Source organism: Salvelinus alpinus, chromosome 6, assembly GCF_045679555.1.
Source record: "Salvelinus alpinus chromosome 6, SLU_Salpinus.1, whole genome shotgun sequence".
Lineage (NCBI taxonomy): Eukaryota > Metazoa > Chordata > Actinopteri > Salmoniformes > Salmonidae > Salvelinus > Salvelinus alpinus.
This window is the reverse complement of record NC_092091.1, coordinates 83,699,169-83,710,286: the sequence shown is the minus strand read 5'-3', so window position 1 is coordinate 83,710,286 and position 11,118 is coordinate 83,699,169. Positions and strand designations below refer to the sequence as shown.

Genomic DNA, 11,118 nt, shown 5'->3' with positions numbered 1-11,118 from the left:
TGAGAAACCTTTCCAACCAAAAAGATTTTCCCAGAAAACCTGAGTCTACGCCTTCACTATGGTGAATCACGAAAACAATACAGAAATACACTACGGAAAAAGAAGGAACAGCACGTCAGAAATCAGCTCAATGTAATTGAAGACTCCATAGACTCTAACCAATTCTGGGAAAATTGGAAAACACTAAACAAACAACAACACGAAGAATTATCTATCCAAAATGGAGATGTATGGGTAAACCACTTCTCCAATCTTGTTGGCTCTATAACAAAGAATAAAGAACAAAAACATATACATGATATTATGCAAACCTTAGAATCAACTATTAACGACTACCAGAACCCACTGGATTCTCCAATTACCTTGAATGAACTACAGGACCAAATACAAACCCTCCAACCCAAAAAGGCCTGTGGTGATGATGGTATCCTCAATGAAATGATCAAATATACAGACAACAAATTCCAATTGGCTATACTTAAACTCTTTAACATCATCCTCAGCTCTGGCATCTTCCCCAATATTTGGAACCAAGGACTGATCACCCCAATCCACAAAAGTGGAGACAAATTTGACCCCAATAACTACCGTGGGATATGCGTCAACAGCAACCTTGGGAAAATCCTCTGTATTATCATTAACAGCAGACTTGTACATTTACTCAGTGAAAACAATGTACTAAGCGGGCACTAGCACTAGAAAAGTCTGCAGCACCTCACCCTACTAGAATCTAAAGTGAAATGTCTACTGTTTGCTGATGATCTGGTGCTTCTGTTCCCAACCAAGGAGGGCCTACAGCAGCACCTACATATTCTGCACAGATTCTGCCAGACCTGGGCCCTGACAGTAAATCTCAGTAAGACCAAAATAATGGTGTTCCAAAAAAGGTCCAGTCGCCAGGACCAGAAATATAAATTCCATCTAGACACCGTTGCCCAAGAGCACACAAAAAAACTATACATACCTTGGCCTAAACATCAGCGCCACAAGTAACTTCCACAGAGCTGTGGACGATCTGAGAGACCAGGCAAGAAGGGCCTTCTATGCCATCAAAAGGAACATAAAATTAGACATACCAATTAGGATCTGGCTAAAAATACTTGAATCAGTTATAGAACCCATTGCCCTCTATGGTTGTGAGGTCTGGGGTCCGCTCACCAACCAAGAATTCACAAAATGGGACAAACACAAAAATGAGCTTCTGCATGCAGAATTCTGCAAAAATATCCTCAGTGTATAACATTAAACACCAAATAATGCATGCTGAGCAGAGTTAGGCCGATACCAGCTAATTATCAAAATCCAGAAAAGAGACGTTAAATTCTACAACCACCTAAAAGGAAGCGATTCCCAAACTTTCCATAACAAAGCCATCACCTACAGAGAGATGAACCTGGAGAAGAGTCCCCTAAGCAAGCTGGTCCTGGGACTCAAACTCACTAGCGCAAAATTTCAATTGGCTATATTAAAACTGTTTAATTTGATCCTGAGTGTAGGTTATTTCTCTGACATCTGGAATCAAGGACTCATAACCCCAATCTTTAAGAACGGAGACAAATTTGACCCTATCAATTACAGAGACATTTGTGTGAACAGTAACCTGGGGAAGGTTTTCTGTAGTATTATCAATGTAAGAGTTCTAAACTTCCTCAATAAGCACAATGTCTTGAGTAAAAGCCAAATTGGATTTATACCAAAACATTGCACGCCTGATCATATTTACACCATACACACCCTGATAGATAAACATGTCAACCAAAATAATACCAAAATATACGCTTGCTTTATCGACTTCCAAAAAGCATTCTATTTGGCGTACAGGAATGTTCTACAAAGTTATTGAAAGTGGTGTAGGGAGTAAAACATATGACATAATTAAATCAATGTATACTGGCAATACATGCAGCATTAAAATTGGCAAGAAAAGAACAGAATTCTTTAACCAGGGGCGGGGCCTTCGCCAGGGTTGCAATCTGAGCCCTGCACTCTTCAATATTTACATCAACGAATTGGCCACTATTCTAGAAAAATCCTCATCCCCTGGTGTTAGTCTCCACAATTCAGTGGTTAAATGCCTGCTCTTCACAGATGACCTATGCCTGCTGTCACCCACAGCACACGGCCTACAGCAGAGCCTGGACCTGCTAGAGCAGTACGGCCAGAACTGGGCCCTGGCAGTAAACCCCAAAAAGACTAAAATAATGATTTTCCAGAGAAGATCCAGATCTCAGGGATTTAGACCAAAGTTCTCAATTGGTACAAAATATATAGAGGACTGTACACACTACAATTACTGAGGTTTAAAAATAAGCTCAACTGGACACCTTAATGATGCAGTGAATGAACTGAGAGAGAAAGCACGCAGGGCATTCTACGCCATTAAATAACAAATTCAAATTGAAATACCTATTAAAATGTGGCTAAAACTAATTGAATATGTCATTGAACCAATTGCACTTTATGGCAGCGAGGTGTGGGGTCCACTTGCAAAACTAGATTTCATAAAATGGGACAAACACCCCATTGAAACCCTGCATGCAGAGTTCTGTAAGATTCTCCTACATGTCCAGAGGAAAACTACAAACAATGCATGCAGGGCAGAATTAGGCCAATATCCACTAATAATAAAAACTCAAAAAATAGCAATTAAGTTTTGGAAACATCTAAAATACAGTGACCCCCTCTCATACCACTACCAAGCCCTGCAATACCAAGAGCTGAGCAAAGAAAAGAGTCCCCTCATCCAGCTGGTCTTGGGGCTGAGTTCACAAACCTGTTCTACTAACACACTGAAGCCTCAGGACCAGAACATCCAATCAATCAGGATAAACCAAATTACAACACAGTCAAAACAAAACTATATTGCTTATTGGGAAACACAACCACAAACACAAAGCAAAATGCAGTGCTTTCTGGCCCTAAATCGACAGTACACTGTGGCTAACTATTTGACCATGGTTACTGATCAAAACCTTAGAAAAACCTTGAGAAAGTACAGGCTCAGTGAGCACAGCCTTGCCATTGAGAAGAGTAGACACAGGAAAACCTGGCTCCCTGTAGAGGAAAGGCTGTGCAACCACTGCACAACAGCAGAACCTGAGACGAAGCTGCATTTCCTGACAAAATGTCAAAAATATAAAACAATTAGAGAGTGTCATTTCCCAAAATTTGAAACTCTTATTCAAGGTTTCAAAGACCTCTCTGAGGAGGATAGGCTACCCGTCCTGTTGGGGGAGGACGCAGAGAGCTGTGGGTTGGCAGCGCACTACATTGCTGCCTGCCATAAGTTGAGGGACAGTGTCTGACAGACCAATCAACCTGCACATGTCCTCTACTGTATGTTTATTGTTATTGTTCAATGTATGGTTATTTTGACCCTTGGTTATTGTTGTTATTGTTGTCCCGTTGACAATTTTGATTCTTATTATTTTAATATTGTAAATATCCAAAGTAAGCTTTGGCAATATGTACATTGTTATGTCATGCCAATAAAGCAAATTGAATTGAATTGAATTGAGAGAGAGAAAAAGAGAGAGAAACCAATAATTCACAAAATGGGACAAACACCAAATTGAGACTCTGCATGCAGAATTCTGCAAACATATCCTCTGTGTTCACAAACACATACAGACCCCACAGAGACCCAGGACCGCAACACAATTAGATTCAACCAAATCATGAGAAATCAAAAAGATAATTACTTGACAAGAATTAATTAAAAAACAGAGCAAACTAGAATGCTATTTGGCCCTAAACAGAGAGTACACAGTGGCAGAATAGCTGAACACTGTGACTGACCCAAACTTAAAGAAAGCTTTGACTATGTACAGACTCAGTGAGCATAGCCTTGCTATTGCGAAAGGCCACCGTAGGCAGACCTGGCTCTCAAGAGAAGACAGGCTATGTGCTCACTGCCCACAAAATGAGGTGGAAACTGAGCTGCACTTCCTAACCTCCTGCCAAATGTATGACCATATTAGAGACACATATTTCCCTCAGATCACACAGATCCACTATTCTGCCCTTGAGTTGCGTTCCCATGCAAAACTAGACAGATAGCTAACAACTAAGTCTTCAATAAAACTCCCAAGGCGTAACTTTTCTTGAATGAATATATTGTAAACGTTTATGTTGTAAAACTGCAAAACACAGAAAAGAATATACTTTAGTATTCAATTCACACCAACATACTGTAGCTGTACATTATACATTTGAAGTTGCATGAATACAAAGCACGTGCTACGGTACCATGCATCTGGCATGATGCCAAACCATATAGCTAATTGCTTTCTCATATGGTAATTGACTAACTCCTTTCATTACTCTAATAATGTACAACCATCTATGTAGAATAACAAGGCATATTACACTAGAAACAGTAACAAAAATACAGTATTGTATATTTTACAATTCGTTTGCATGACGCACGAGCAAAGTAATACAGCTAACATCATACATGAAAGGCATTGCAATTTGTGAGTAAATGCAACCAACCAACATTGATATGTAAGAAACTCTATCAATAACAAGATTATCATCATTAGCTAAATGCTTGAATCGAACTTACAAACAAATATTTTCCAAGGCTGAAGCGTGACAAGAAATAACTACACTGAAAGACCTGCACCGTAGCGTTGTTTTTAGCTGCTTCTAAGCGTGCAGAACGAATTCTCTACTTCCTGTTTGTGTACACTCTAAGTACCAGAAAGCTCCACTAGGGGGCAAATAACATCATGGAACACAATGAAAATCCATTTTAACTATTGTAATAAAATAATCTGTTACCTTCTAACAGGATGGCAGCACACTCCCCGCCTGGTATAATGAAATTGTGCCACTATGAAATAAAACATATCAAGAAACAAATAATGTCCTTTCTATTTTTATCTTTTGTCTCTAGGATGCTTCAGAAAGAAGAACAACAATCTCTGAGATTGGTCTCAGAAACACCTTAACAGCTCCTTGCTTGACAATGTTTAGTTCTACTTTCCTAACCTTTTTGTCAGTACTGGGAAAGGTTTTTTGAGTGTACTTTGTTTTGGGAACTCTTTTCCTTTTTCAAGGCATTTGAATTCTTCTCTGAAGGCTTCATGTTGCACACAGTGAATGATTGCTGTTTTGGCTTGTGACAACTCACTTGTACCGCATGGTTTATTACAGTCATGCCAGCCTCTGCAGCTGGTGTTGTCCGCACCTTCATGGAAGGATCTGGCAACATGAATGAGTCGTGCTGTGGCTCGATTGAGAGCTTTCCAGCTTGAGAACCTCTCAAAGCGATGAGAGCCGAGTTGAGCTCCAGAAACCTTAGAGGCGAAGACAGTGACGTCTGGTCGAATCTCTGCGTCTGCGTGAGGCTCTACAAGGTCAAAATTTATGTTCTCAGGCTCACTTGAGTTTGTTTGGGTCAGGAAAGGTGGACCTGAGAACCAACTGGTGTACTTTAAGAGCGCAGCAAGTATAGGCCTGGTTGCATGGTCTGCTGGATTGCTGTCAGTGTTTACATAACACCACTGATCTGGATGGGTAGACTTCCTGATGCGAGTTACCCTATTGGCAACATACACATAGAATCTTTTGGTGACATTGCGGATGTAACCGAGAACTATCTTACTGTCTGTGTAGAACTTGGCCACATTTACATCAATGTCAATTTCGTCTCTGATCAGTTCATACATCTCAACAGCTAGCAAAGCCGCACACAGTTCTAGGCGTGGGATAGTGTGGGCCGGACGAGGGGCCAATTTTGATTTCCCCATGACAAATCCAACATGGCATTGACCTTCCGAGTCAATAACTCTCAGGTAGGCTACCGCTCCTATGGCTACTGTAGAGGCATCCGAGAAGATGTGTAGCTCTCTTCTTTGAGTGGTAGACAAGGAGACTGGGATGTAGGTCCGCTGAATATACATATGTTCCAACTCCATCAAAGAATCCTTCCACATTTTCCATTTCTCTTCTTTTTCTGGGGGAAGAGGGGCATCCCACTCACTCTGATCAGAAGAGAGTTCTCTGATTAAGGCTTTACCTTGCATTGTTATTGGAGCCACGAACCCAAGGGGGTCATAAAGACTATTCACTGTGGACAGGATGCCTCTCCGCGTAAAAGGCTTCTCATTGTGGGACACCTGGAATGAGAAGCTGTCTGTTTCCAGGTTCCAGGAAAGTCCCAGACTCCGTTGAAAGGGGAGAGGATCCACTCCTAGGTCCAGATCTTTTAAGTCTTTTGCACGGTCCTCCATAGGGAAGGCTTCCATAACTGTTTTGCTATTGGATGCAATCTTGTGTAGTTTCATGTTGGACTCCGCCAACATTGCTTGTGTTTTTCTTAGAATGTTGATAGCTTCTTCTGTTGTAGCTACTGATGTCAGCCCATCATCGACGTAGAAGTTCCTCACTACATATTGCTTGGGTTCTGATCCATGTTCCTTCTCACCCTGTAGCGCTGCTCGTCTCATGCAGTAGATGGCTACGGCTGGTGAAGGGCTGTTCCCAAATACATGGACTTTCATCCTGTACTCAGTTATGTTTCTATCTGGATTGTTGTCTTCATACCAGAGAAACCTTAAGTAATCTCTGTGATCCTCACGTACACCAAAACAGTAAAACATTTGTTGCACATCTGCTGTTAGTGCAATGCAATCCTTGCGGAAGCGCATTAGGACACCCAAGAGTGTGTTGTTTAAGTCTGGACCACTGAGCAGAACATCGTTAAGTGACACGCCTTGACACTTAGCACTGGAGTCAAATACTACTCTTATTTGTTCAGGCTTTTGTGGATGGTAAACACCAAATATGGGTAGATACCAACATTCTTTGTCTCCCTCTAGTGGCGGTGAAGGTTCGGCTTGGTCGTTATCCAGCATCTTTTGCATGAAGTCAATAAAATGACGCTTCATGTCAGGCTTTTTGTCTAAAGTCCTGCGAAGTGATGTGAGACGGTTTATGGCCTGCTCCCTGTTATTAGGAAGGCGACGTCGAGTGGGGCGAAAAGGTAGTGGAGCCACCCAGTTGTTTCCATCATCCTGGAAAACCTGTTTGTCCATAATGTCCAAAAAGGCTTTGTCCTCCACTGATGGTGCTGGTTTATCATCGTCTTGTGTTTTGTCGAACACGGAACATCCCAGGTTGTCTGTGTTCACAGTTGTGTTTGGATCTCTCGAGTGCATTGTAGAGGGAGAGATGTGTTTCTGAGCTACACTGTTGTAGTTCTCTTTTACCTGGATGATGTCAGGGCAAGGGCTCAGATAGGATGTGCGACCATTCTGAAGTATGTTTGTCCTGAACACGTTAACATTGGCTGGTCGGTGAGCCGTTCCCAGACAGACCTCACCCACGATGACCCACCCGAGGTCGAGTCGCTGTGCATAAGGAGTGTCGTGGGGCCCATTGATTTGCTCTCGTACCTTGTGTACCCTTAAGATGTCTCGTCCTAAGAGCAGGAGGATGGGAGCGTCTGGGTCCACAGCTGGAATTTTGTCCATAACTGGTTGCAGATGGGGATGATGATACGCAATGTCGGGGGAGGGAATCTCCGTCCTATCGTCTGGCATCATATCACACTCTATCAGAGTAGGGAGAGATAGCTGCATGTGTCCGTCTATAGACTCCACCATGAAGTTGACGGCTCTCCTGCCTGAAGTCTCTGTTACCCCAGAACAGGTCTTCATGGTGTATGGAGCAGAGTTGTCATTGATGTTGAAGAGATTGAAAAACTCTGTCTTGGCCAGAGATTTGTTACTCTGTTCATCAAGCACTACATACATTTTGACAGCTTTCTCTCTTTTCCCAGCCGGATAAGCTTTAACTAGGCATATTTTTGAACATGATCTTGGATTAACTGCCTCACCACAGATCTCCGTACACTTTGAGGTGACAGATAGAAGAGCATCGTCACCTTGCTCCCCGCCATGCTCTTTCTCTGCTGTAGCAGTGTCTGTATTTGAAGGGGCTGGACCTGGATGCAGAGCAGCAAGATGTCTGTCGCTGTCGCACTCAGAGCACTTGATTGACACCTTACAGTCTTTAGCTCTGTGCTGAGTTGACCCACAACATCGGAAACAAATTCCATTCTCTTTGAGATATGATTTGCGCTCATCTAGAGTTTTGTACCTAAACCCACGACACTTTTTAAGAGGATGAGGTTTGTTATGTATCGGGCAGTGATGGTCAGGGTTTTCAATCTTTGTCTTACTGGGTTTGGTTTGGTGGTCTGAGGGCTCAGATGACACATCGGTTTTGTATACAGTCACAGGTGTCTTGCTGCTGTACCTGGCAGGTTTCTCACTTTTCATAGACACCTGGTTAGTTGCGGTGTAGAGGGTGAAACTGGGGTCGTTTCTAGTTTTCGCCTGGTTCCTGATGAATCTCGAGAAGAACGAGAATGGTGGGAATGCTACCCGATAGTCCTCCTTGTATTTGGATCCCTGCGCAATCCATTTTTCTTGTAAACTGAATGGTAGTTTCTCTACTATAGGGTTTACCCCCCGAGATGTGTCCAGATAAGCGAGGCCTGGAAGGTACCCTTCTACTTTAGCACACTCCAGTTCGAGAAGAATGTCACCTAGTTCTCTTAGTTTGTGATTGTCTTTGTTAGCCAGTTTTGGAAAATCATCAATTTTCTTCAACAGTGCATTCTCGATCACTTCAGGTGTACCATAGCACTCTTCTAGTCGTTGCCAGACCATGTTAAGCCCTGCTGTTGCGTTGAAAATATGGACAGATCTAATTCTGTTTGCTTGCTCAGACGACTCTGCCCCTAGCCACTTGGTAATTAGATCTAACTCTTCCCTGGCTGATAAATTCAAGTCTCTGGTCGCATTGAGAAAGGATGCTTTCCATGCCCAATAATTTTCAGGGCGATCATCAAACTTCAGGAGTCCGGAACTCACCATCTCACGGCGTAGGAGGTACTTGATGAGGTCTGGTGCCACTTGTGACTCAGGGACGCTTTGTGTGTGTGACTGGAAGTGGGCTTGTTTTCCATTTACACCATGCTGCTGTTCATTTCTTTTGAACGGAGAGTCTCTGCTCATGTTCTGTTGTTTGCTACTTTCTGGATTATAGTATGTAGCTGGGTCAACACTAAGCTCTTGTTTCTCCACTTCAAATGGAAGTTCAGCAAAGTAGGGCCTAGCATGTTGTTGCACATACTCACAGGTACGCTGGACTGGACTTAAGGGCTGTGTCCCTGTGTCTAGTTCTTTGTGAAGTTCTCTGCGTTCTGATCCTACAGCTTCTTCAAAGGCTGCAGCTTCAGCCAACGCAGCAGCAGCTGTTCTCTCAAATTGGAGAACATATAAACTTGCCTCGAGGTCAGCTTTTTGCTTCAACAAGCTGGCCTCTATTTCTGCCTTTTGTTTCATCACAGAAGCTTCCTTCTCAGCATAGGAGACTTGTGCACGCGCTGCGTCTGCCTTGGCGCGTGCTTTGATGGCTGCAGAACTCGCCGTTGAGGATCTGCTTGACTGTTTTGATGACCTTGATCTTGTAGATTGAGACTTGGTCCCAATGTGCTGAAGAGGCTCCTCCATCTCTCTCTGTCGAACTCTTGGCTCTGGTTGTTGTACCGTAGACTGCTGGTCTTCCATAGGAACAGAGGCTTTGTTGGCTGATGAATGTAGAAACAAACCACCGTGTGTGGTTATTCTTGAGCTTGAGCCCGCCGTGATGATGTTTTTTTACTATTCTGCCCTTGAGTTGCGTTCCCATGCAAAACTAGACAGATAGCTAACAACTAAGTCTTCAATAAAACTCCCAAGGCGTAACTTTTCTTGAATGAATATATTGTAAACGTTTATGTTGTAAAACTGCAAAACACAGAAAAGAATATACTTTAGTATTCAATTCACACCAACATACTGTAGCTGTACATTATACATTTGAAGTTGCATGAATACAAAGCACGTGCTACGGTACCATGCATTTGGCATGATGCCAAACCATATAGCTAATTGCTTTCTCATATGGTAATTGACTAACTCCTTTCATTACTCTAATAATGTACAACCATCTATGTAGAATAACAAGGCATATTACACTAGAAACAGTAACAAAAATACAGTATTGTATATTTTACAATTCGTTTGCATGACGCACGAGCAAAGTAATACAGCTAACATCATACATGAAAGGCATTGCAATTTGTGAGTAAATGCAACCAACCAACATTGATATGTAAGAAACTCTATCAATAACAAGATTATCATCATTAGCTAAATGCTTGAATCGAACTTACAAACAAATATTTTCCAAGGCTGAAGCGTGACAAGAAATAACTACACTGAAAGACCTGCACCGTAGCGTTGTTTTTAGCTGCTTCTAAGCGTGCAGAACGAATTCTCTACTTCCTGTTTGTGTACACTCTAAGTACCAGAAAGCTCCACTAGGGGGCAAATAACATCATGGAACACAATGAAAATCCATTTTAACTATTGTAATAAAATAATCTGTTACCTTCTAACAGGATGGCAGCACATCCACAAAATATTCGAAAAAACAAACCAGATTTGGATAAACTCCCATTTCTATTGGGTGAAATACCACAGTGTGCATCACAGCAGCAAGATTTGGGACCTGTTGTCACAAGAAAAGGGCAACCAGTGAAGAACAAACACCATTGTAAATACAACCCATATTTATGTTTATTTATTTTCCCTTTTGTACTTTAACCATTTGCACGTCGTTACAACACTGTATATATAATTTTGGAACTTCTTTGAGTGTAATGTTTACTGTTAATTTTTATTGTTAATTTTACTTTTGTATATTATCTACTTCATTTGCTTTGGCAATGTAAACATATGTTTCCCATGCCAATAAAGCCCCTTGAATTGAATTGAGAGAGCGAGAGAGAGAGAGAGAACATCCACTCAGCAACCCTAAACAGCGACTCTGAGAGTAGGATAAGGAACGAGTGGGACGGTGAGTGGTTGTGAGAGAGAAATGGTTTTCCATACAGGGAGTCGTACCCATCTGGTCCTTAGCTCTTATCCAGGGCTTTACACAGTGGGTAGTGGTGGTACCCTGTCTACAGACACCTAACACACACACACACACACACTCTGAGCATCCCATGTCCTTAAACTACCAGAAGGGTTGTCACCGCCTGACAGAGAGGGA

At 42.2% G+C, this 11,118-nt stretch overlaps 1 protein-coding gene across 2 annotated transcripts; it reads right to left on the bottom strand.

Annotated features, from left to right (window-relative positions):
* Nucleotides 1-4,098: 4,098 nt before the first annotated feature.
* On the bottom strand, nt 4,099-10,468 carry LOC139579512 (uncharacterized). Of its 2 annotated transcripts, none has more exons than XR_011675769.1 (2): nt 4,568-10,468; nt 4,099-4,139 (listed from the first exon to the last, which is right to left on the bottom strand). XR_011675769.1 is itself a non-coding variant. In XM_071408227.1 (2 exons), exon 2 carries the CDS (start codon nt 9,585-9,587, stop codon nt 4,983-4,985), a length of 4,605 nt encoding a protein of 1,534 aa, XP_071264328.1. In that variant the 5' UTR covers nt 9,588-9,806; nt 10,235-10,468; the 3' UTR covers nt 4,099-4,982. The 2 variants fall into 2 exon arrangements, 1 of the variants encoding a protein (XP_071264328.1); XM_071408227.1 differs by having other exon boundaries at nt 4,099-9,806; nt 10,235-10,468.
* Between the last annotated feature and the right edge of the window lie 650 nt (nt 10,469-11,118).